General features: G+C 38.5%; 1 protein-coding gene across 1 annotated transcript in view; it reads left to right on the top strand.

Moving 5' to 3' along the window:
- The window catches only part of LOC128383709 (glucosidase 2 subunit beta-like), a 132708-nt gene that overhangs the window by 8114 nt on the left and 99643 nt on the right, over positions 1-24951 (top strand). Inside the window, exons 6-8 of the mRNA XM_053343305.1 lie at positions 4053-4182; positions 14440-14500; positions 20504-20582. Of these exons, the coding sequence (XP_053199280.1) occupies positions 4053-4182; positions 14440-14500; positions 20504-20582 (270 nt within the window). The remainder of the gene's footprint in view (positions 1-4052; positions 4183-14439; positions 14501-20503; positions 20583-24951) is intronic.

The following is a 24951-nucleotide window of genomic DNA, read 5'->3' as shown; positions in this document are numbered from 1 at the left end:
TTTAAGAATAGAGTCACTAATGCAAATAGTAACATATCTTTCCACAGAGAAAAACCAAAAATCCATTCCGGCTGCAAATATTGAACCATATTGATGATCCCAAGAAAAAGCCTGGATTCATTCCTCCACTATTAGTTTTTCGGCCCTCTCTATGATCCATCCTGCTGGGGGAAAAAAAGGAGATACTAAAGAAAAAGAAAAGAGAATTGTTGGTGTAAATGAGCAGCTTGTGCACTTTGATACTGTTTTGATCATACACGTTCACGGCACCTGTTGCTACAGGTGTCTGCTGTGCAGTTTCCAATACCAACCATAGCCTGCTGTGCAATTACTTTTTGCCTTGTCAACATAAGATTCTGACTGTTTTCTATGAAATTGAAATGACTTCAGCCGTTACTCCAATTGGATTAGTGTTTAGTTTATTGTGCCATTTTATTATTTCTTTGCTTAGCTTTTTCCTCCCATTTCAGTGTAGCAAAAGCATACATGTAGATTATAGGTTTGTATCTTGTATCTTGTCTCAGTTTCAGTTTGTTCCCATAAACTTCCATTGTATTCTGCTTCTGCCATGAACTTTTTTGTTTTTTGTACCTCTTAAGGATCACATCTTTAACTGTGCTTCATTTGCAATCACTTTAACTCAATAAGGACTAAATGTCTGGGGGTATGTCAGCACAAGTAAACAAGTACCTGAGTGATCAAACCCATTTTGAATCGACGTGGTCCTTTTATAGAGCTTCAAGATAAGCAGAAAATACTTCATAGTTTTTCCTTGGCTCTCCACTTTCACATTTAGTTCAACAAGCACTAGGCCAAATTAGAAACTGGAGCCTTGGAGTTTGGTGCAAATTAAATTGGTAAATTTGGCAGCTGATGATCTCTTTAGATGTTTGTTGGGTATATTTTCCAGTTCAATGGACTCATTACTTAGTGCATCATTGTGCTTGATGAGCTACAAGTGGCCCTCCCTCCATTGTTTGATGGTGAAATCTTGCTCATGTATCACACGCTGCAAGATCATTTTCCTTTTTTTTTAGCGCATTAGTAATAGAAAACTGAAAATTGTTCAGCATGTGGCTATGGTTTGAAAATACTTAATTGGAAATGTGATATACTCATAGGCAGCCAAAAAATGTTACATCTTACTGTTTTATACTTCTCTCACTTTTCAGGGTTGACCTCAATCCTTGTGTTATTTTGAGTATTGATTTTTGGAGAAATAACTTTATTTCCAGACATTGGTAGAAAATGCACTTTGGGAGTGTCAAGCTTTGCTCAAACATGTATTGCTTGTAATGGAAGATATGGTTAAAAAGATACCACCGAGTTGACAACAGGAATTTTGACTGAATGCCACTTTTGTCATACACACACATTTACACATGCCTGATTTGCCAGCTGATGGTCTCTGAGTGTTTACTCTGCACTCTTCTTTTCTCTTCTGTTCTCTTTTTTTCCCCCCATGTTCTTTTCTGTGTTGGCTGATTGACAGATCGAGGCTGAAGTGTCACCCAGCCCTCGGAGCCCCGCCGCACATTGTGATCCTCTTCTCTCAGTGTGTCTCTGTTGATATGGCAGGGTTACCTCAGGGGCCTCGTCTCGGAAACCTCAAACAATGACTCCAAAGTGAACTCTTCCTGTGGTTCAAGGGTTAAAGAAGAATCTGCTGTTAAAGAAACGCCACCCTAGAAAACTTTTTAAACAAATTAGAAGCCTTTCCACAATGAAAGCTGAGTGTAGCATGTCAGCACGATGTGCCCTAGAACTAGCAGAAGTAGGAGTGCTGCTGTTGGTATTCAAGAAAATCCTTTTTAGAAGGTTTGTGATTATTTGATTATGTGCTCTAAGAGTACATTTTAAAGTAGGAAATATTGCAGTGTTTGTTTGTATTACAATGACTTCTCCTGTCCAAACTGGTTAAGGCTTTATATTACAGCCCATATTGTATGGCTTTTATTATTATTAGAATTATTTTCAATTGACTATGTTATTTTTAATGCTCCAATCTAGTGTCTAGCTCTTGTGTACCAGTACAGTATGTACATGTAGGTACAAGTGAACAAAATGTTACGTGAGGGAATAAGGGGTTAACAATTTGGAAACTTAGGTATTCTTGATGTCCTAAAAAATCAGCCAAAAATGAAAAACAAACAAAAACCCCTAAACAAATGCATTTATTTCATAATGCCATTGTTCCAAATGACACTTATTACAATTTCATAATGTTACTGGTAATGAGAGTGGACATCACTGCCCATCCCCTCATCTTTCAGCCAATCATCATATGCTAACTGCCAGCAAAGCTAGCTAGAACAGTTTGGCCATAACTACCGAAAGAAAATCTTCAGAAACATTGAATTAATGTAAACATTTTACTTGAATGCTGAGCAATTATCTAAGCTAACAAGCCAACTCAGCTAGCTGTTTGGCTGGATGGATAGCATGTGTAGCCTTGTTAAGTTAAACAATAGAGAACAAGCTAGCTAGCTAAACCTGACAGGGAGCCTTCTAATAGATGCTTAAGGCACGTGTGATTGGCTGAGATGTGACGGGGCAGTGGCAACTCCATGGTCATAAAAAGTGACATAATGAAATAAATGTTTCATTAGGAAAATCCCATTAGGAAAATGAAACCAGACATTTGAGAGAGGACAAATGAAAATTCCTGTAATGAAATGAAAATGAATGACATTTCACAGTAATGAATTTAGTTTGCATAACAATGAATTGAATTTCTAATGTAATTTCACAATTTATGGGTTAATTTATATTTTATACTCCATTCATATAAGTATTTAGATTATAATATCATTCTTATTTAACCGTTAACACTTAGGGACTCCATACTGACAAGGTGGAGGAACTTTTTATTTTTTATTTTTTCACATGTTTGGTGTTATCCACAAGTAAATATGTTCTTGTACACTCAAATGGAGCCCATAAATCACTGAGGCAAACTAAGCAAACAGCATGGCCTAGAAAGGTAGTCATCCCTATCCGAACCAAGCAGAATCCATCACTGCATTATGAGAGTCTCTGAGGAGAGATTGGAAGGCAGTATTGACACACACACACACACACACACACACACACACACACACGAAAAATAAGAACGGCTGCTCTTTCATATTAATTGGTCCATTACAGAGAGTTATGATAGGTTATGCTTGGTTGTCAAAAGCTGTCGTTTTTTGGTGAGATGTCAACACCTCCTGACGCAAGTGATTTAAATAGTCCATTGTGTAGGCCTGGCTGTTGTCGTACATGTTTTTGTAAATGCATGAGCTGGTTTTGGTCTGGAGGTAGATATATTGATGCATGAAGAAAAGATAGGGAAAGATGAGGAAAGCAGAATGGAGATTTGGTCCTAAAAATGCATTGATTCACAACTTTCTCAAAATAATTTTAAAATGATTCTCTTGTCAACGATTTAGTTCTTTCATTATATTCTTTTATGTTATATTCCTCAAGTAATGAATATATAATCAAGACTATGTATAACACAAATGGTGTAGATGATATTTGTTTGAATGAGATTGCACACTAAATAAGCTGTATGTGCACTTGCTGAGCTCCAGTGGTTTAACTTCTCAGCTTGCTGCAGTGATGTACAGATGTGCTCCAGACTATGTGACATCACTATTGGACATGGTTACAAATGCAACAAAGCACACTTGGAAATTTCAACCAGCAAGGAAGTTAAACATTGCTTGTTAGTGTACTCTTTAAATAATGGAAATGGAGCGTGGAGTGGTGGGAAAGTTGACAATATCTTTTAGCTACTGCTGGCAGATATTAATTTTTATATGACTGTGTGTTTGTCCACAAATCAGATATTTTCCAGATTTAAATAGTTTTAAGTTGTGTTTTGGTGTCCTATCTGTGCCACAAATAAGGACTATGAGAATGAAAATATAAGAAGAAAAAAAAAAGGATTTGGCCAGTCACTTCAGACTGACATTAACTAATTAGTATGAAAGTTTCCATCAGCTGGCAGCAGTAATGTTTGCCATGTTATGCTAATTTTAAGCCTTGTGTTTGTCTCTCTTCAGGCCCAGCTCCGAGAGCTTCAGCAGGTGGCTGAGGACCTTCAGGTCAAATTAGAGGACCACAGAAGGAAGAAAAACGACGCTGACCGACTCAAAGAAGAAACATTAAAAGCACTGGAAGCAGGGGACAGTGGTAAGTGTAATGCCACCGTTAATCTGCTGTGATTTGGTTGGAGTGTCTTCAAAGCAATTTGATCAATCGACAGGCTTGTTACAGTTTGAAGATGTAGTCAGGTTATTGTTGCGGCTACCACAGGGCAGCTTCCATTTAATTTCAGTGGCCTTACATTGAACAAAAGTAAATTGACCTCAGCACCTCAGGCCAGACAGTCAGGATGACAAATGGTAGAACATCAGGAACAGCTGGAAGGGTTAAATACAGATGCCTGTGCCATTGAAATAAATGAACTAGGAGAGGAGTACTGAGCAACAGCATATTGCAGTCCCACAGCTCTCCCTTTTACGTTCCTCAAACCTTCAGAGAGAAGTTGCTTATGACTCACAGGAAAATTCCCTTATCGCTCCAAGCACAAGCTGCCTCGGCATTTAAGTGACGTTCAGACTTGTGTAGGTGAATGTACAAGAAGTTGTGGGGCTGGATGGGAAATGGGCTCAGTCATTTTTGCGCTGAAATCCATAAGGATTTAGAGTCGTGACGGCAAGGGATAGAGATTAGTGGGGTTAATTTAGTTAAAAGTTTCAGATTTTTAGATTGCTTCTGAGTCCTTTTTAATCATAGAAAACCGAGAAAAATGCACACTTCTCACATAAATAGGAAACACACAATCCATTTGTTTTGTCATTTTAAAACTGTAACATCCTGTTTTTTACCTGCATCAAATATCACATTTATTTCAGATGACTGTAAATGTATACTTTACTGGCATATTCCTTACATTCTTCTGTGGTGTTACATACTCCTGGCAATTGATTGTCTGTCTTGTGTCAAACTGCCCCTCAAGTAAAAGTCTTGATTGCAATAAAGGTCACTTGACTTTGGTCGTCCGGCTGAGCATGCATCCATCATGCTTCTCACAGTGTGAGCTGACCTTTGCCAGGCGTCACTGGCCCCCCATGCTCCTGAGCCTGTCATCCTTTACTTCCATTACTGCTCATCTTCAGGGCGTAACAACCATCAATTTTCATTTCCGTGGCAGTGTTGGCACATCTTGTCCATGTTGGCTATCCATCAAGGCTTTTATTATGCACTTCTAATGACAATTTGTGTGTGTGTGGGTGTGTGTGGTAGCTTCTGGTGTAGAAGTTGAAGGGAACTTTCAGTGACTTAAAGGATAGTGTACTTATCAAGGCTTTTGCCTGCTTGCAACTTATGACATTACATGTTGATTAATACTTGAAATTTAGTGAATAAGCACAATCAATCTGCCAACAGTATAACTCGGCAAACACTTTATGGCTCCCCGATGGGCCTCACTGTTGTTGTTGGGGGTGGTGAGCTGATAAGGCTTTCGTTTTGATTTCATTCCCAGTGTTAAAACATGCAGGCAGTAAAGCAGAGATTGAACGAATGTACTAATGATCAAGAAAGTAATTTTCGAAATCTGTAACTTTTATATTTGATGAGACTTTCAATGTGACTTGGCTCTAAACTTGTTTTTTAAACACTTTTCTAGAAGAGTAACCTTAGCTGTTATGATTTATTGCCCTTTTTAAATAGCTATTCTTCCTGATAAAGTGCAGGGGTGCATTTACCAAGCAGCTAGTTTAAAACCATGTCATTTTTTTACTGTATTTTATAGTTGTTGGTGTTACATTTCAAATTTACATTTTCGGCAGTTAGCTGACACCCAGCTTTAATTTCCATCCTTGAAGAGCAGCCTGGATAATAATAAAGAGCCTCAAAATGCTCATAATGTTATGAAGTGCATGGCCACAATTGCCCCCATGTCATCATAACTCCTCAGCATCATATAATTTTGCTATCAGGTCCTGTCAACTAAATGTCAAACAAGAGGACCAACGATTAATAGGCTAGAAATTCCACTTCCATTGACTAATACATGTGCACATTTTATAAACAAGTCTCCTAATTTGGGAAAAACACATTATTGAATGAAACTTGAAAACAATTGCCCTAAACTACAAGGTGGCCCATGAGGACAAATGTCGTGTTATTTCAATTAAAAATAGGAACATCTGAACAGAGGAACGCATTCTTTTTACGAAATGTCTTCTCTTTCCTTTTATGACCTGTCAATAGCCAGTGTCAAAACTGGAATGAAAAGCCAGAAGAACAAGCAGCTGAGCCTGCAAAGTAGAACTTAACAGTCACTCCCTTTACTGCTGCTGTCGCTCAAACATGTCTCCAGGGCTTCACACACAGTTATTGAGAAGTTTTTAAAGGGCCAGGTTATTTGTACTCTCAAAGAAAATGAGTTTCTCATGGCACAAAGTGTGTGGCACTCCTTTTTGGGAACGGGTGATATTAGATGTTGTAAGTTTGAGTTACCCAATTTTATTAAGCACAAGAGAATTACATTTCAAGAGGTGATATATATACTAGATACGCTGTTATAAAACTGTGAGAAGATGTAATTTCCTGCCAATCTCTGGCGTTTTACTGGTCAGATGAAGCGTTTGGGATCTGTAGTTCTTTCAAAAACACCACTGCTAATGTGATACCTTCACACAGTCCCACACATCATGCACTGGGACTATGTACATTTTGTAAAACAAACATAAATCAGTGAGGATTTACCTCATATTTACTTATCAGAGGGGACACTGATCATGTGTGGTTGTTTTTGAAAAATAATGTCAACCAGGATAAGCTTTGGGTTCATACTGAGGTCCCCTCCTCTAATGATGTTTATTTGATATGATGGGCCCATGTAGAGGCATTCTGTATTTTGTCAGTTACTCCCTTTGAACGTTAATGGCCCGTCCCAATATGCAAAGCTACACGGTCTTGGAGTTCACCCACAGTTTGAGGGGATTTCCTCAAGTTCATCGGTAATCCAGTGGTTGACCTGATTTCAATAGCGGATCATCATGCATTCATGCAAACCACCTCCCGGCTAATCATGTTTTCCAAAGGTACATGAGTGCAGTTAGACACCTTACAGCATAAACGAGATGTCAGGATGCCTTAACAGTCAAACCATTTATTCAACTTTCTTAAACATACATTTGTTCATAATCAAAATGTGGATGATGTTGAATTAACCATTGCACAGTTATGCCAATTATTCTCTATAGACTTCATTCAGTAAATGTAACTGTGAGAATCATGCAATTTCAACTCTAATTACATCCACATTTGACGTAATTTAATTATGTTGATTCTACATTATTCACAATTAACTCTTAGTGTGTCTAAAAGTTTAAATATTGGCTGTTTTTTTCCAACAGAATGATTAGACAATGTCATATTCGAGTATGTGTTTCTGCAGCAGGGGTAGATCCTTAGTGGAGTGTTTTCTTCATCACAAATCTGAAATGTCACATAGTCAGATGTGTCACTTTCATTTGTGCATGTTGCCCACCTTATTTTGAATAATTTCTGTCTTGAACTATTCATAAAATCGCACCTAGTTCTCATCAGACAGTTTTATAAGACTGAACTAATCATCTCAAATAAGGAAGCGTGTGCATTCAGTAGATACAAGAAGATGTGTAAGTCTACACAGAATAATGAAGGCTTCTTTGTTCCCCTTGCCGTACCTTAGATAAGAGACCATTGATGTAGGTGAGGGAGATGATGATTGTTTTTACCATATTAAAGTAATTTGATTAATTATCAGAGGAGGCCTGGATGCATAGAAATATAGAAAGAAAGCACAAATTACAGGATATAAGACACAATAAGGCATATACCACATTTACACCTACTAACTTTCAATCTGGATATCTAATTACAGGCCTTTGCATTTAGCCTCATATTAAGACCATTCACTTTATCTTGATTCTTCCTGCATTGTGATTGGATCTCAGTGTTTTAGTTAATGCCTAAACTGAAGCCAACTTATTTCCCACCCGTATTTTACCATCTGCTTGGTGACGTCTTCATGAATGGTGAAAATTGTATAACAGATTTTGGCAACGTTCCTGCCTTTGAGGTAACGTAAACACTGCTAGTGAGTGTCAAAGAGGTTTCGTAGTATGTTACTACCTCCTCTGTTAAAACACAGACAGACTTGCAAATACTGTTGACACTCATTAGCATGCTTAAAGATAGGACTCATACCAATATGTTTTCATAAAAAGCTGCTATGTAGTTAGCTAAAGTTACAGTCAAACATATTTAAAATGTTCTAGTAAAATATAACCAATTCCTTTAATGAGAGATCTGTGTTCATGTAGTGACAGATCTTCAAAATATATGAAGGTGCAAAGTTATTAAGTTGATTTCTGCCTCATAGAATAATATTTAAACCTCAGAGGCACACTAGTTCCTATAAGAAATCATTTTAAGCATAGCAGACCAGTTCAGGGCTAATCATGGGGTAAAACTGAGATTTATGCCAGTACAGATACATCTATGTGGATTATATCATTAAGAATGCTTTTTATATTTGCCTGTTGGTCCATACATGTGGTATTTCGCATAGGGCTATATGACTATTAATAAATCTGTTACATGCAGCGAGGACACACAGTATTTTGCTTGTTTTCCAGATTGCCTCTGAGGATTTCAGTAGAAGTTCCCCTGAGGTAATATAGATGGAACCAATCCAGTGCCAAACATTTCGTGTTCCCACTGCTTTGATATGCTCATATTTATCCCTACCATAAAAAATAAAAAAAACAGATACTCCTCAACTGCTCCAAAATAGACTAGTCCTAGTCCTGGATGTCAAAGCTTCCTAACAGAAGAAGAAATCTTTTGCAGATGGGCTTTGTGGTGTCAGTGGGCTTGACCTGACTGCTGGCTATGTAAGCCAAATAATACCAGAATTTTCTCTATGCGTCTGCTTTGTCAACAAGCTGTGGACAATTGGCAAGAGCACTTCTACTTGCAGACATCTCTTGTTCTGTTACCATGAAAGCTGCAGCTTGCATATGGGAGGAAAAAAAAAGAGCCCACTGCGATTGTATTGAACGTAAGCAGAGTGCTACACACACACACACACACATGCACACATACATTGCCCCGCTATTGCACATCGACGCAACTCATTAAAACACCATCATTCTTAAAGTACTGGTACTAATAAAATGGGGTAGTAACGGATAGCACGGCCGGGTATTGTACTATAAAGCTGCTGTAGTGTTTCCTAGGTGTCATGTGGGAACTAGTCATTTCACAATGTCAATCCATAGAAACACCTGTCGGTTCCTACCACGCTTCAACAGCTGTGAATAATGACATGCTCTCCTTTCCTGTTGTCGTTAACTGTCATAATAACATAAAGATACATGAGGGTAGGCCTACTCTTCTTAACAGCTCAGCCTCACACATTAATGTTGCACTGATCCTTTATTATGGCAGAAATGCACTCAACCTACTGAAAATTAGTTTGACACAGTCACTCTCAGTGAGCCCAAGACCAGAGACGATAAAGTTAGCACTTTTGAATATTAGATCCCTCTCTAGCAAGACATATTATATTAATGATTTTATTTCTGAACATGGTTTTAGCTTTTTTATTTTTAACTGAAGTCAGGCTTACCTCAGCTGCTTCAGCTACTTTGTTAGAGTCTTTTTCTAACTTCACCTAAGTAAAAGAGTGGGTGGGATTGCCACTATTTTTCCTAGTTTTACCTGTACTCAGTGTTCTTTTGGCAGTTTTCTATCATTTTAATATTTAGCAATGATTTTCAAATCACACTAACCTTTACTAACTGTGGGAAACATGACAGCAACTTCTTATCTGAGTTTTATGAATTTATGTCCATTGTTCTTACCAGTCCTGATGAAATCATTTTACTTAGTGATTTTAGCTTTTTCGAAGGGTGCCACTCAGTGCCACTCACATTCATTGAAATACACTAGACTTAGTTATTACTAGTGCTGTTGATATTGACATTTCATCCATTGCCAGTCCATTCAAATCATTTTTGTGCCTTTTTGTAACATCACTCTTTCTACATGAGATGACTGTTCAGAGTCAGAGAGTTGTGAAGGGTAACACTAGTTATTGACAAATTTTCAAATACCTTTCCTCCATCCACCACTGGCTTAGTTGATAACCTTGTTGACGATTTTAATGATGAATTAAGATTCTCATTAGATACAGTTGCTCCTGCACAAACAAAAAAGGTAATTCATTTGCAAATCACTGTGGAAAACTGCTGCAATTTGTCAGCTGAAAAGCAATTGTCGGAAAGCTGAGAGAGACAATGGAGGGAAAGCAAACTACATGTTCACTTTGACATTTTTAAAGATCAAGTTATAATTCGCAATAATGCAGTCAGGGAGCCGAGACAAGCCCATTTTTGAAAGATTATTTCACAAAACCAAAATAATCCCAAAGTGCTTTTTTCCCCCCACAATTGACAATCTATTAAATCCATCATCTGCTCTCAGTCTTAATAATAACAGCTCTTAAGTACGAAGAACTTCATTTAAAAAATAAAAAATAAAGTTTCTATTAGAGCCAGCACTGTAAATACAGACACTCAAACTTCCTGGATCTCCCAGTCCGTTTCATGAATAATCCTTAATATTTGCATAATAGTAAGTGCATTTCTTGAAACAGTTCATACAAAGAGCACCACACAATGGATTAACTGCACTTTTTTCTGTATGGTATATATCAGTTTCAATAGTACAGTTACACATTACTGCATGTGGGAGATTGACTGCAAGAGATTGGAAAGGATTCACATTTGCGCTTTCACGGTTTGTACTGTAATTTGTTGACAGACCATGTCATTGCGATACAGAAAAGGAAAAGACAAGCATGTTTTATAGCACTGCGTAGAACAAAGGAGAAAAAAAAAAATTAGAAATGTAAACAGGAAATATCCCTCAGGCAGAACTGTACATGCAGTGCTGTATGGGGATTTACCGTCTTTCTACACCTCCTGACATTCCTGTCTGTCGGGCCACAGATTCTCATTCACATCACAACGGATACCTTCCCATGCAATGCAGTGCGCAAACAATCTTTTGCAATGTCTTATCCAAGCCTCTGCAGGAGTCTGCTGTGATGTCCACACATATATGGCTGGCGATTTTAAACCCTGCACCTCCATGCTGAGTAGAACGGGGGTTAAGGAATGGGGAATAAGATGGTGGGAATTCCAGTAGCATCCTGTAGTAGTTCACAAACCATTGCCTGATGTTGTTTGAGTGATGGAAACTCACATTATCCCAAATTACCACATACTTTGGTAAATCGTCTCGAATCACACCCCTCTCATCAACAGGGTAGATATCCCTGCAGAGGGGTGGCTTAGAAGGTGAGGGGATGCTGTGCCTTGTATGGCCCTATAATAGGAATACTAGTTAGCACACCATGCTCTGAAATAGCAGCACACATATCGATGTTTCCTCCCCGTTGGCTGGGTACATTGACACCAGCTCTGTGGCCAAAGACATTTCAACCATGGTGTCTGCCTTCAGCCAGGTTGAAGTCAGCCTCATCCAGGTATTTTAAGTTGTGAGATGCTTAACTTGATTCCAGTTTGATTATATGCTAATGGACCCCTTGAATATGTCACCATTCCTTTCAAATGGTACATGGCTGTGTCATGCTCATCTGGTGTCTTTCCAGCTAGTTTTGAGAATTCCAATTATGATCTGAAAAATGCACCAAAGCAACTGAGGTGAAACTGGAAGGCACTACTCTGGCTACCTTTATCTTTTAGAATAGAGTTCTTTCACTTGTTTATAAAGCTTTAAATAACCTTGCTCCTCCCTATATTAGAGATTGTCTTTCATTTTATGTTCTAGCCAGATCACTAAAATCCTCCACTGCTTTTCTTTAAATATTCTTATGTATCCCATTAAAGTAGCAGTGAGGCTGCCTTCTGTTTTTATGCCCTTAAACTATGGAGCACATTGCCTCTGGATATTAGAAAAAAGCTCAGCTGTAAAAGGAAATTAAAGACCTATCTTTTTAATCTGGCTCTCAGTTTCAATTTGGAGTAATGTTGTAGCTTTAGCTTTAGCTTTTAAGTTTTAATCATTGCTTTTTTATATCATTGTATCCCTGGTGTTTAGTTTATTGACTTTTTTATATTCTATCCTATTTTTAAAACTTTATTGTTTGATTATTATCATCATTTAAGTCTTGCAAAATTTTAGTTATTGCAGTCCATTTTGTTTTCATGTACTTTTGTTTGTCTGTGTTATCTGTGTTGTTTTAATCTTGCTATGTGAAGCACTAATATACGATAAGATAAGATAAGATAAGATATACTTTATTAGTCCCCTAAGGGACATTTATTATGGGCACATAGTGCTACATGGTTGCATAGCAATAATGCTGTGCTGCATGTTTGTATGAAAGGTGCCATACAAATCAAGTAAAGTTGAGTCAATGCAGTGTATGAATCATTTGGAAGCTGTAAACCTTTGCTTTTAGCATGCACCATTTAGGTTAAAACACTTATTTGCAGATCCTTGCTTTCTATTTAGTGTCTCTTATGTTCCATGAAGTAAAAGTTCAATGTGATGCCTGCAGCCTTTTGATCTATTTCCATCTCAAAGTGTTTTTTTCCACCCCCCTCGCAGAAAGAAGTAATTTTCTGCCTGGAAATGTTGCTTATAATATATAAAAGAAAGCAAAATGTGTGTTTTGTTAGCCTTGGAGTGCAGAGCCTACAATAACAAAGAAAGCTGTGTGTGGATAACGTGGTCTGTAGCCCAGGCATAGATTTGCAGTCTCCTGCTGATATGTTCCATTTTCTCTGTTCTCTTTGTGCCTCTTATTTTACGAGTGTGCTGTGCTATTGCCAGGGCAACATGGGCGGATGAGTGATGGTGTCCATTAGTAAACATAGCCCCCTATATGTGCCATTGGCCTAAAGAGCCAGTGTCTTGAACCTCCTTTTTCTCTCCTGTTATATTTTTATATATATATATATATATTTTTTTTTTCTTTTTTAATTTTTTTTTTTTTGCCCTCCTACTCTCTCCTCACTTATTTTCCACATTCTTCCCCACTCTTCCTCTTACCTTTTACCACAACGCGCCCGCCCCCCACTCCATCTTTTTCTTTCTCTGCCTTCCTCTCTTCCCATCTCCATCTATCCTCCTTACGGTTGTTTTTCATAGCTATAGCGCTGCAGTAGAGGGAGGGATGAGACTATTTCTCTTCCTCCTTTTGTGCACTCATTTTTGCGAGACAGAGCGACTAGAGGACGGGTTGAGAATGTCAAGCGTTAGGTTGGGAATAGAAGGCTGTTCAAACAAAGAATAGCCCGCTAATATGACAGATGCTGTGTGTATTGCAGAAGAATATTAGCAAATCTTGTTTTTCCACTTGGTTGAGTAGAGTCAACAACAGGGGTGAGGGATCTGGCTTCTCCATAGACATTTGCAACTTCCAGTCATATTGTGTGTGACAAGTGGAGCACAATCTTGCATCTTTTGAAATTTAAATAAAAAAAAAAAAGCAAAAAAAAAAAAAAAAGCCTGGCTTCATAAATATGGATTTAAAGTTAATTTTTCAAGGCTGAATTTATGAACTGGGATTTTGTTTTTTTTACACCCCTACAGCAGCGCACACTCAACACAGGCGCTCTACTGTACACTGGGAAAAAAAAAAATGCTAATTTCACAATTAGCTTTTCTGTAATTAGTGCGGAAAGGTAATTGCGGCGGATGTGCAATTAGCATTATGTAAAGTGCTTTTCCCCAGGCTTAGGGGCCAATCAGTTTGCCCCTTTACATTCTTCGTTCTGCTGATGATGTGGGAGATGCTTAGTCCCGAACATAAGAGAACTTCCTCTCCCTCCCACTCCAATGAATGCCATTCTCAAAGTGAATCAGTTGGGGTCACATGCTCACTTGGAAAAGGGGTTGAGGAAGTTTTTGCGTCTCCTTTTCATCTGCCTGTGAATATGAATGGAGAAGAGGGAAATCACTGTCATACCAGCCGTTACAGCACAAAGCCTCCTGATTGCATTCTGGACTCTGACATGCTTTTTTTTTTCCTACAGGGAAACCAAATGTTCTTGCACAGCGTGACTGACTCATTGCCTGATTGCCCAAGAACCTCTACACCCCCCCCCCCCCACCCACCCACCCACCCTCCTCCCGCTCCCCTTATTTTTAAATCCAACTCTCTGCTCTGTCCTTTTCTCTATCCCTGCCTCTCAGTTTGCATTCAAATATATGAATTAGTGTTTATAGCAGTGATTCGTCATTAAAGGGCAAATACAAGATAGTTTTGTTATCATGACTCATGGTGCTTATAACCTGAACAGCTGGAATAGGTTTTCTAGTAACCAGATATGATCTTTTTTTTCTTTTTAGGTGGTCAGTACAGCTCAGTAAGCAGCATTTTCCAGTTACTGGACAGCAATAAAGATGGCAGGTAAATAACATGCTGATTATTTCCTTGTTGATGATGACTGAAAATTTTATATATCCATGTTTTGCTGTGATATTGTTTACACATCCATTTTATAGAAACTGTGACAACCCTCCAAAATCCATGCTTAGTATACAGTATAAATGCACAATTTATATTTATACATTTGTTGTTACTCTTCTGGCTTCTGTCACAGAATTTAGATTGCTATGAAATCCAACATTAAACAAATACTTAAAGTGTATTTGGGCTTTTCTCCTCCTACTGTGCAGTTTTTAAAAAATGTACCACATCTAAGCCCCCTTCATTTATTTATTTGTTTATATATTTTCCTTTTCTTTTTCTAAATATAAAACCCCGACTTTCAGCACCTTCCTATTTTACTCCAGGGATGAAGTACCCTTTTTATATATATATGGAATTCCAGCTTGTACAGTGGGAGGTTGAGAAGCAATTGGGACAAGATTGCAGGATGTGTTCCTCTATCATGGATGTGCTCAGTAAACTTGACATATCTGTTTTGCACTCTAAAAATTTTCCTGTACGTATTTTGTTTACTTGTTTAAAATTCAATAAAAATATTCTTAAGGGGAAATAAAATGTAGCACAGAGGGCATGAAGACAGAGGAGTATGGGAAAAAAAGGAGCAAGGTTGAGATAAATCTTTTATTTTTGAGTGGCACCTTTTTTCTACCAAATGACATATTGCCCTTGAAGATTGTGCTTCTCTGCCTAGTTTAACCAACGGACGTCAAATTTTGCAAGGTGTGGTGAGATAAACATAGCTGTGGCACAGCTGCGCTCACATTTTGACAATACGGCTGACATTGTCATTTCAAATCTTATTGTAAGAGAAAACTACTGACTATAAAAGAAAAAAAGGACTATATGTTGTTGTTTCTCTCTTTTCTTTCAGTTTCTGTCTCTGGTAAATGTGTCTCCTTGAGGTGTAAAACAACAGATACAACAGCTTTAGATTTTTCCCTTAAACTACAGTAGATTGATACTGGCAAATGTCACCAATTTGATATATATGTGCACAAAAGGTGAAAATAGCCCTCCTTTAAAAATAAATAAATAAGCAACCCCCCTCCCCTAAACCATCATGGCATCACCTAAATCAAGAATCACAGCCAACAATATTAACAACATATATTACAAGACTAGTTTAATTCAGAAAAGAGATCTACTGCACTCCAGTATTAGGCCCAAGGATAGGAAAGAAGTTACATTCATAAAATTTAATTCAATTCAGTCCTGTTTTTATGAGATGGGATTCACCCTGAAAGTTAATTCACCTCTCTGTAGTAAGTCTGAACTTTCATATCGTTAATGAACAAAAACTAGTCGCCAGATTTTTATGAAATATATTGTTCCTCTTTAAAGTAGCAGAGAAGCTTTCCTTTGTTAAGACATTGTGTCATTTTTTGTACCACTGTGTGTTACTGTTGGGGGTTTGTCAAATACTACTATCTAGCTAACAGCAACAGTTGCCCTCTAAGAGTATACTGTGAGGGGTTAAGATTAGGGTTGCACATCGCTCTGTGATAAACGATTTGATATGCATCCAGATTCAAAAACGATATCCTTTTATTACAGACCGATTCAATTCGATACAGTGTAAGAACGACACGATTTGATTCTACGGTTATTATTTGTTGTAGATATTTTATAAACTAAAGAAGCCAATTCTATGAAAGTGTAATATTTTCTTTTCAAATATGTAAAAGACCACCTATCCCCAAGCAACAATAAAATCACGTCAATGTATGTTGTCACTTGTTTATCACTCTACAGAGTTTAGTTGTTTTAGAGACGCTGGTCCATGTGTGATGCTGCCAACCGACTCCAAGTCTTGCGACACCCGATCCATGACTCTACAATCGATTCATCTAAGAATTCATGGCTAATTGGTATCGATTGAGGAGGCTGCTACCGATGCAGCCGTATCTCTCACTTATTGAACCGAATATCCGGTTGTATCGGTTTATTGTTCACAACCCTAGTTAAGATCTAAACTTTCTGGCGAGAATCCCAACAAAAATAAAGTTGTGCAAAGTTCTTGTTTTTAATTTTTTTTCCAGAAATGTGCAATCACAGAGCATTTCCATATTAATTAAAAACCCTCCTTTACAGCACCGTGCCTGGAAATAGCCTCATGTCCACAATATAAAGTGCTTTATTTCTGTCAGTCTGGATAAAGGGAGTTAAGAGAAATATTACCATGTCAGACGGGACTACAAATTCACTCACTTGTAGTTCTGTTTTTAAGAAGTCATTTGAAGAAGTAATGCTCATACAGCAAAGTGAAACAAAACCACATAAAAGATGAGTATAATAAACAATAAGATTGGATTTCAATAATCACACACACACATTCATACTGTCTCATATTGCTTGCTCTATAAGATAAATGGGTGTTTCATGAGCACCTAACTCACATCAGTATGTATGTGTACAACACTCATTAGTTCCACCTTACTTTTAATGCAGTGTAATCTCATCAGTCTAAGCTGAGTGCACACGTCTCCCTGAAACTCCTACACCTATTCTGTTCTCGAGCAAACTTCAAAAAGTAATCCATTGCCTCATTTGTATTGTTTTAATATTCAAGTCCCCAGCAGATCCACTTGTGGCCCCCCCACCCCGCACCTCACTCAATCTCCCATCTCCCCCGCAGCCACCCAAGCTGACTAACTTGCTGTCGTGAGCAGTGTTTAACCTCTGCAAGCTCTAAAGAGAATGACATCCCATTTTGCCTTCCAGCTAGATATGTACATTTTCTGCCGGTGGCTTGCAGAAAAACAGAGCGAGTGATATCCAATGAGCCTATCCCCTTCACGCCTTTTTCTCCGCTGCTATCCCCACCCCTCACGTTTCTCACCTTCCCACACCATGCCTGGGAAAAAAAAAATCAATACCGCTTAAGCTAACTGGGCATATTCTCCCGGAAAGGAAGCGGGGCTGGGCATAGTAAACTGAAAGCGCTATAAAACATATGGCTGCATTGTGGACGGAGTGCTTGTGCAGCAATTTTTTCCAGGGAGCGCTATGTGCCCACTTATGCATTCCTGTGCCTGGATGTGTACCATTATTCAGCCCTTGTGCCCTTCCTCTTCCCTACGCAGCTCTGCCTCCATCCATCGACTCTATCCCCTCCTTCCCAAAGCGGTTCCCTCCACATGCTGTGCTTAAACAAACACATTACTAAGCTGAAATATCTGCAAGTGCCGCTTATTTCTATACAGCCTTTGTTTTAATCTGTCAGTCAATGGGATTTGGTGAGCTGGCTATCTTGAGGCAGGACATGTATTGATGGCCATTTGAATAAAGCAGGGGGTGTGGAGGCTTTGTATATGAATGCTACATCACCATTTTATACTGTAAGGCTCCATAAGGCTCACACGCCTAAATGTTGAGCTTGATTTAGTTGCTATTATGATAAATGCAAAGGCCAAAGTCACTGGTTTACCTGATGCTTGCACATCGCCAGGCAGTTTGCTGACTTTGAACTAGATTAGCATGCACATTGCAGACTCTTTATCTTGTACAAAAAAGCTCTTGGCTTTGTCCCTAATGACACTTAGCAAAACACTACCTCGTTCTTAATCCACTCGATTGGAATTGCTAATTATCTTTAATGCAGATTCACAGATAATTGTTCTGTCATTTATACCGTGAACTAATCTTGTTTTTTGTGCATGTTTAGCTGCCAATAATTGCTTCACAATAAAGATTCCAAAACTTTCTTTTCCATTATAGTTTTAAGTTTATGCTGGATTCCATATTTTAAGACAAAAAAACTGCTGACATGTTTCCTAATTATCAGAATAAATAGATATTCACTGTTTTTGGAGTTAGTGGGTTTGCAGATTAAGAAAGTTTGGTCACGTATACAGTTAGTAGTTGTCAGCTTGTGCTATGGGACATGGGGGTTTTAAGAAAAAAAATCCTTTCTACACACATTGGTTATGAGGTAGACTGTGGACTTCCTCGCCAGTATTTCATCCCAAACCTTCCCAAGCACCACGCACAAATGCAACCCACTGTGCCAGCTGGCAGGCAGTTGGCAGCCCAGTGCAGGATTAACTGGTACCAGTATGCTGTCCTATAAATAGAGTCTACCAACTGCTTCAGGAAATAAACCATGATGGAGCCTCCCAAAGGCCCACGAACAGGTTGTGCTTTTTATCCCCTCCTCTCTGTCAGGATTTATCTGTGTGTGTGTATGTGTGTGTGTGTCAGTGAGTTCCGTTATGTTTCTCACTGTGTATTTCAGCGAAGCCTACTGTAGGTGTGCTCTGCAAAGCACATGCTGTTATGAAGCCATGGTCTATATGTGTATGCCCTCTGTGATTGGGGCCAAAGCCAGTTTTCTTCAGACAAGATTTTCAGAGCCGCTACTCTGCAGCCTCTGTGCGTCCTCACAATGGAGAAAGCCATTGTTTTTCTCCAGCACTTACCCCGAGCATTGATCCTCTGTAGTGGAACAAGCTATTCGCTTTGTATGTTTGCCTGCACTTCCGCTTTTGATGGACTCCCGGGATTGATCTTGTCTATGCAGTCATTATCTCAGCTCAGTAGTGTTAGTTTAGATGGAACCTCTGGAAGAAAAGACACCAGCAAGGAAGAGTGGTAGAGGGAAATATCCAAGTGTTGTATGATAGGAGATGGTGGATGCTATTTTGATTGTGCAGCATGTTTCATTATGTTGCGGGCCACTCAGAGTGAGATAGATTGAGAAGACAGCGAGTCAATGCAAAGTTGTTAACGTCCAAACTACCTAAAGGAATCACTCATCCAAAACAAAACATTTTATGATTTACTTATCCTCTTGTTTGTTGAAACACCAGAAATATGTATCTGTTTAATATAGAGTGACTTAGCATATGTTGCTTCTTTCTATCTCCTCCAGAGAAGAACAGAAGCAAAAACTGGTTGATTTGAGTTCTAAAAAAAAAAGGAATGAAATGACCTTGAGAAGACAGTTTATTTAGCTTGCTCAGCATATTGTATGGGGATTGTGCTTTTGATCAAAACGTGCCTCATATATCTAGTAGTGATGACCTTGACACGTTCGTTACATCACAACATTTGATAGCGACACCTATGTTGCAATGTATTAACCTGCTAGACATGTTATTAATGGTTCTTAACAAACATAATTTGTTGATTTCAAATTGAACAATCAGGACATTCATTCAACTTCTCATTTTAACTCTCAAGACTTGAACTTAACTGTTTGTTTTGAAAAAATTGTGAGTGAAAATGAGACATTATAAGTTGACTTGAAACTAGGGTTGCAAAGGGGTGGAAAATTTCCGTAAAGTTTCTGGTAAATTTCCATGGGAAGTTAAGCTGGGGAATTTGGAAATATTCCAAATTGGAAACTTTCCATGGGAATTATGGGAATTAAATGGGAATTTATGGGGATTTATGACAATTTAGGGTAATTTAGTGGAAAGGTATCATATCTAAGCAAAAATAATTGTTTAGTTATAAGCAAAATAATACAATTAAAACGGATACAATTAAAAGAGATGTATTTATAAGTTGAATATGATCAAGTTGAACATCTGTGCATGTGATGGAGGAATGCACAGTGCATGTAGGGGGCGTGGTCTCAGTATGCACAATGCATGTAGGGGGCGTGGTCTCAGTATGCACATTGCATGTAGGGGGCGTGGTCTCAGTAGCCCTGCATGATATATGGTTGTTTTATTCAGGATTATGCTAAAATATTATTTTACACAACTATATTTAATTTCCCTAACAAGAACATACCTTCAGTTTAGTAAATTCCCGGTTTATTCCCGTTAATTCCCGTTAATTCCCATGGAAAGTTTCCAAGTTTGAAAATTCCCGGAATTTTGCAACCCTACTTGAAACTGACAAAATTTATCTCAATACATTAACATATTCCCTAGTCATTGCAGTCATTGTCTTAATTAATAAGACTAACCCACACTGTTGTCATCTGTGTCTGTTTATTTTGTAACATGGCAGTATAACAGTGGAAGAAGTCCAGGATAAAGTGGCATTCATACAGGATGAGGAGCGGGTTCTTTCTGTGGATGAAGCAGTGGTAAGCTGTTCTTTATTCATTCATACTACAATACAGTCAGTTCCTCTACTGTGCTTCTGAATCAGTGGTTTGCAAAGTGAGGTCTGGGGGCCATTAAGGGTCCTTGAGAGGAAAGATGACAAGAAGATCAAGAGAAGTTTAGTACTGTGTGTCACGATCCTGTCACTGTCCTGCCATTTCTGTCTTTATTGTGTTATTTTCTTGTAGTCCCTTGACTCCTGCACTCTTCTCCAGTCTGCTTTTCCCTCTACACCTGCCCTGCATCAGACTTGTCAGTCTTGCCCGGCTGCCAGTGTTTCCCCTAGCCAATCAGCTACTTGCCTGTTCTTCTGTCTAGTCACCTGCTCCCTATTCCCTCGTTAGTTCAGTTTGTATTTAAGTCCTGTTGTTCAGCTCAGTCTTCAGTTCTGTTTTGCTTGCCTGCACTCCTGAGTCCTGCTAGCGAATAAATATTAATTCTTTAGTTCTTGTAGCCTGTAGTTTTCTGCTTTCAGGTCCACCTGCTCCACTCCTTGTAGCACAATATTTATTATTTCACAGAAATGTATGACAATTTGCATTTGGACCATTTGATGGACTCTTCTGATAGTGTTTCTCAATCAAAGGTAACAAATACTAACAAGGTAGTTGTCTCAGCCATCACATATTAACACACCATCACCCAGACAGAAAGCTAATTTGAGAAATCACATGGTGAAATGTGTGTGTGTGTATTGTGTGATGATGGCATGCTTCTGAAAACAACTGGTTGCTATTGTATGTGTGATATCACTGAGCAGAAACCTCGACTAAATCAGCTCCATGGGGAAAGGGATTTCTGTTTGGGTTTTTTTTTCTTCTGTCTTGTGTGGACAGATGTTTGTCAGGAAACAGGTAGTCTTTGGTTCTGGGAGCTCTAGACATTGCTTAATGATACATTTTTATTTGTTTTCAAGCAATAATAGAAGCACTGACGTCCTAAATTAACATCTCTAGATTTGTTTAATGCCCTCAGCACATCATTGCAAATGCAAATATTTAGCTCAGTGTACATTTATATATTAAATGATATGATTAATGTTGTGACAGTATGTTTAGTTTTTAATTAACGGCAGTAGCTGACTTAGTTCTAGTGAGCGCAACAGAAGAATAAAGTGAAATTCATGGATTCCCATCACTGCAGGCAACCAACGGAAGAAAATGGGAAACGCCAAAGCTCCCACACAATTCACCTGACATATGTTCATTTCCCCCTCATGTGAAAACTGGCAGACATAATAAGATGAGGATGGGAAAGTAAACGGGAGCCAGGGGGGTTGCAAGAGATGGCTGCCTTCAGCCATGTGGAATATTTTGACCTGGACTGTAAGAAACTTGGTATTTCTACTGTATGACAAAAACAACAACAAAAGAGTGAGAAGCAAGATGATTACCTTAATGCATTTATTAGCTACCTTGTGTCTATTAGTCTACCAGAGGAGATTCTCCTTAAAATAATAAGACTATATTTTTTAGATATTTTTTGAACATATTCCATAAAGGCCAAAACCAACAATGCATTAGTCCATCTGTCAATACTTTACCTTGTTTGCAGAGCTCAGCCCCAAGCCAATTTGTTCCTACTGAAGGCAGCAATCTTTGAAAACATTCACAAATACACATTTTAATTTGTAGAAATGGCATTTTTAGTTTCTAAAAAAAGGTGCGCACTGTGGTTTTTAGAAAAAGCTATTCAAACAGCAGTAACTAGCTTACTTGTTGGGGCCTAGTTTAAGCTGTGGATTCAGTGTTTCCCCTATAGCTTGACTGCTTTTGGGTGGCAGGGGCAGGTGAGGGGTGGTTGCTGAGAAAAAATTTGGAAGAGACTCAGCAGCAAGACATTTCTCACTTCTCAGTTTACAGTAAGAACGGTTGAGATTAACACTAAAATGAAAATAGCTGGTACACCTTAAAGGTCAGTCCACCGTAAGTGAACTTAGTCAGATTAGGCTAACCCGTTGTTGCTTACTATCGGGCTAACCCTCTTCAATTTTCTTGGTCTTGTGACACACTGTAGCCTGTGCTGTACATTTACTGCCAGATTGACAATTTACTGCTGACCTTTTCCTCGCTCGGCTCACATCCGCCGTTTTCTGCCGCTCGTTTGACAACACGCTTGCTGCACACACATTATGCACTGCCCTATTTCTTAAAGACGCTATGCTACTCTTATTACAGCATCTTTCATGTCCATGTCCTTTGAGGAGCAAGGAGGGGGAAGATGAGTCAAAACAATTCCACGATAATGTAGGGTGTTATCGCGCTCACACAGTGTACAAGTGAAAATCGTCAGTATCCCATTGATGTTAAAGATCATGTGAAATTTTAGCAGTGGTTCAGTCTGAATGGAGCACTGGAAAAACACTTGGATTAATACATATTTGTTGCAGTTATATTTATAGCACCAGGGTCAGGGTGGTCGATGGGGTTGGATGTGGGTATGCTATCACCATCATGCACACAAACACCATACACTTTATTTTCATTACATTAGATCTAATGTATTATCTATATATAATATTATACAATGTAATATAATATTATAATCTAATATTAGCCATATTGTCATGGCTTAGTTTTTCTGATCTACTCCCACCTTGCCTTCTGCATGTTTTGGTTGACTGTCTGTTTGCCTGAGTTCACTTGTTTTTTTCCGCTCATACATCAGAGTCCCTTCCACATTCATTTGAATTCTGAACTGGAAGAGCACAGTTTCCCAAAAGTGATTTCCCCTCAAGCTGCATTGTGTGAGAATGCGTCTGTCTGTTTCATTTTAAACTTGTTGAGCCTCTCTCTTACCAGGCAGCAGATATCAAAATCTCTAGCTGTAAACAAAATAGCTAGGGCTCAATTTTTCCAGTCGCTCTCTCCCTGTTTTCTTCTTTACTATAAATGGTGTTTGGTATTCACAGTCATACACAGGCATTAAAAAACAAAAAAAATATCTGCGTGTTGTCCCACTGCAGTGCAGGGAAAGTTCAGCTTGGGAGTACGTTGTCACATTGCTGAAAATATGTCCACATTTTTCATAAATGAAGTTTGTCCTTGTTTATGGTTATAGTAGAAATGTCATCTGCTCTGTAAGCATTTTTGGCTCACTAATTTTAGCCACAGTGAAATATCTAAGTAAAAAAATAATTTGGATGCTGTGGTGTCTGTATAACAGAAAACACCCAAGCAGCACCAAAGCCAAAGCCAACATGAAAGACTCACGGACAGGGGGGGGGGGGGGGGAATCAGTGCTCATTTGTTGGTTGTGCTGGCTAACGGAGAGGCATTCTTAATGAATTCAACTGCGTCTGAAGAGGATGAATCAATATGAATATGCATGAATATGAAAATGTGTAGGCTACTTAACTGCAACCACAACAAACGGTGATCAAGCTGAGAAAATTGAAACAGGGTGCCAATGACAGTGGTTAACGGGTAATTTACATTAGAACTGACAAGCGGTCTTGTGTTAGCATCTTAATCAAGGTCCAAGGGCAGCAATAGTGAAGTCTGTGTAATGGGTGGGATTTAGATAAATTACTTTGTTTACTAGCTATCCATTACCCCTCCATGTCATTTTTATGGTACGAGTGTGTTTTCTCTTACTTGACTTTACAGTTTTGTTGCTGTACAACCAGTGCGTACCCTGAATATGTCTCAGTTCTTTCAGGTTGACGGATAAATACACAATCGTTGAGATAACACAACAGTAGGTGCTTTTCTCTGTTGTGTGGAGAGAAAGCAATAGAAAGATTATTTCCTCATCGGTGCTCAGTTGTAATGTCTGAAAACCTTGATTAGTTTTCTTCTGTCGCACTCAGGGACCGGGCCAATCTGTTTTTTTGTTGGTTTTTTTGCACATTTATTCAATTTGTGTCATTTTCACACCTTTTTATTAGTTTCCCCTTCTTTTTCCTTTCTCTTAAGAAGCTTTGGCCTCCACAGAAAATTCAGTTTCCACTTCAGCGGCCCAGATAATTCAAGAACAGAGCGGATTTTCAGGAGAACAATTTGATGATCAAAGGAGGCACTCCACTCGGGAGGAAAAGGGATATTCTGAAGTGGCGCTCCCGCAGTATTCTATCATTATGTTATGACCCTCCATTCCTGTAGAAACCACTGTTAATGTAGATTCAAGTTCACTCACTTATACGAGGTAATAATAGGTATCCAGGAAGAATGTCTTGTCATTGTCAAAAAAAAAAGAAGGAAAAAACCATTCATGTTGAGTTGTCTCCTTTTCAATATGTTGAACACAGCAGAGTGTAGATAAATTCCCTGAACAGATATAATTTCAATACTCAAACGTTTGCACTAAATCAGCTTGTAGCAAGATATTATTAATACTTGACTTGCTAGA

This window comes from Scomber japonicus, chromosome 22, assembly GCF_027409825.1.
Source record: "Scomber japonicus isolate fScoJap1 chromosome 22, fScoJap1.pri, whole genome shotgun sequence".
In the NCBI taxonomy this organism is placed as follows: Eukaryota; Metazoa; Chordata; class Actinopteri; order Scombriformes; family Scombridae; genus Scomber; species Scomber japonicus.
Note: the sequence above shows the minus strand (reverse complement) of the source record. Positions and strands in the feature narration are given on the sequence as shown.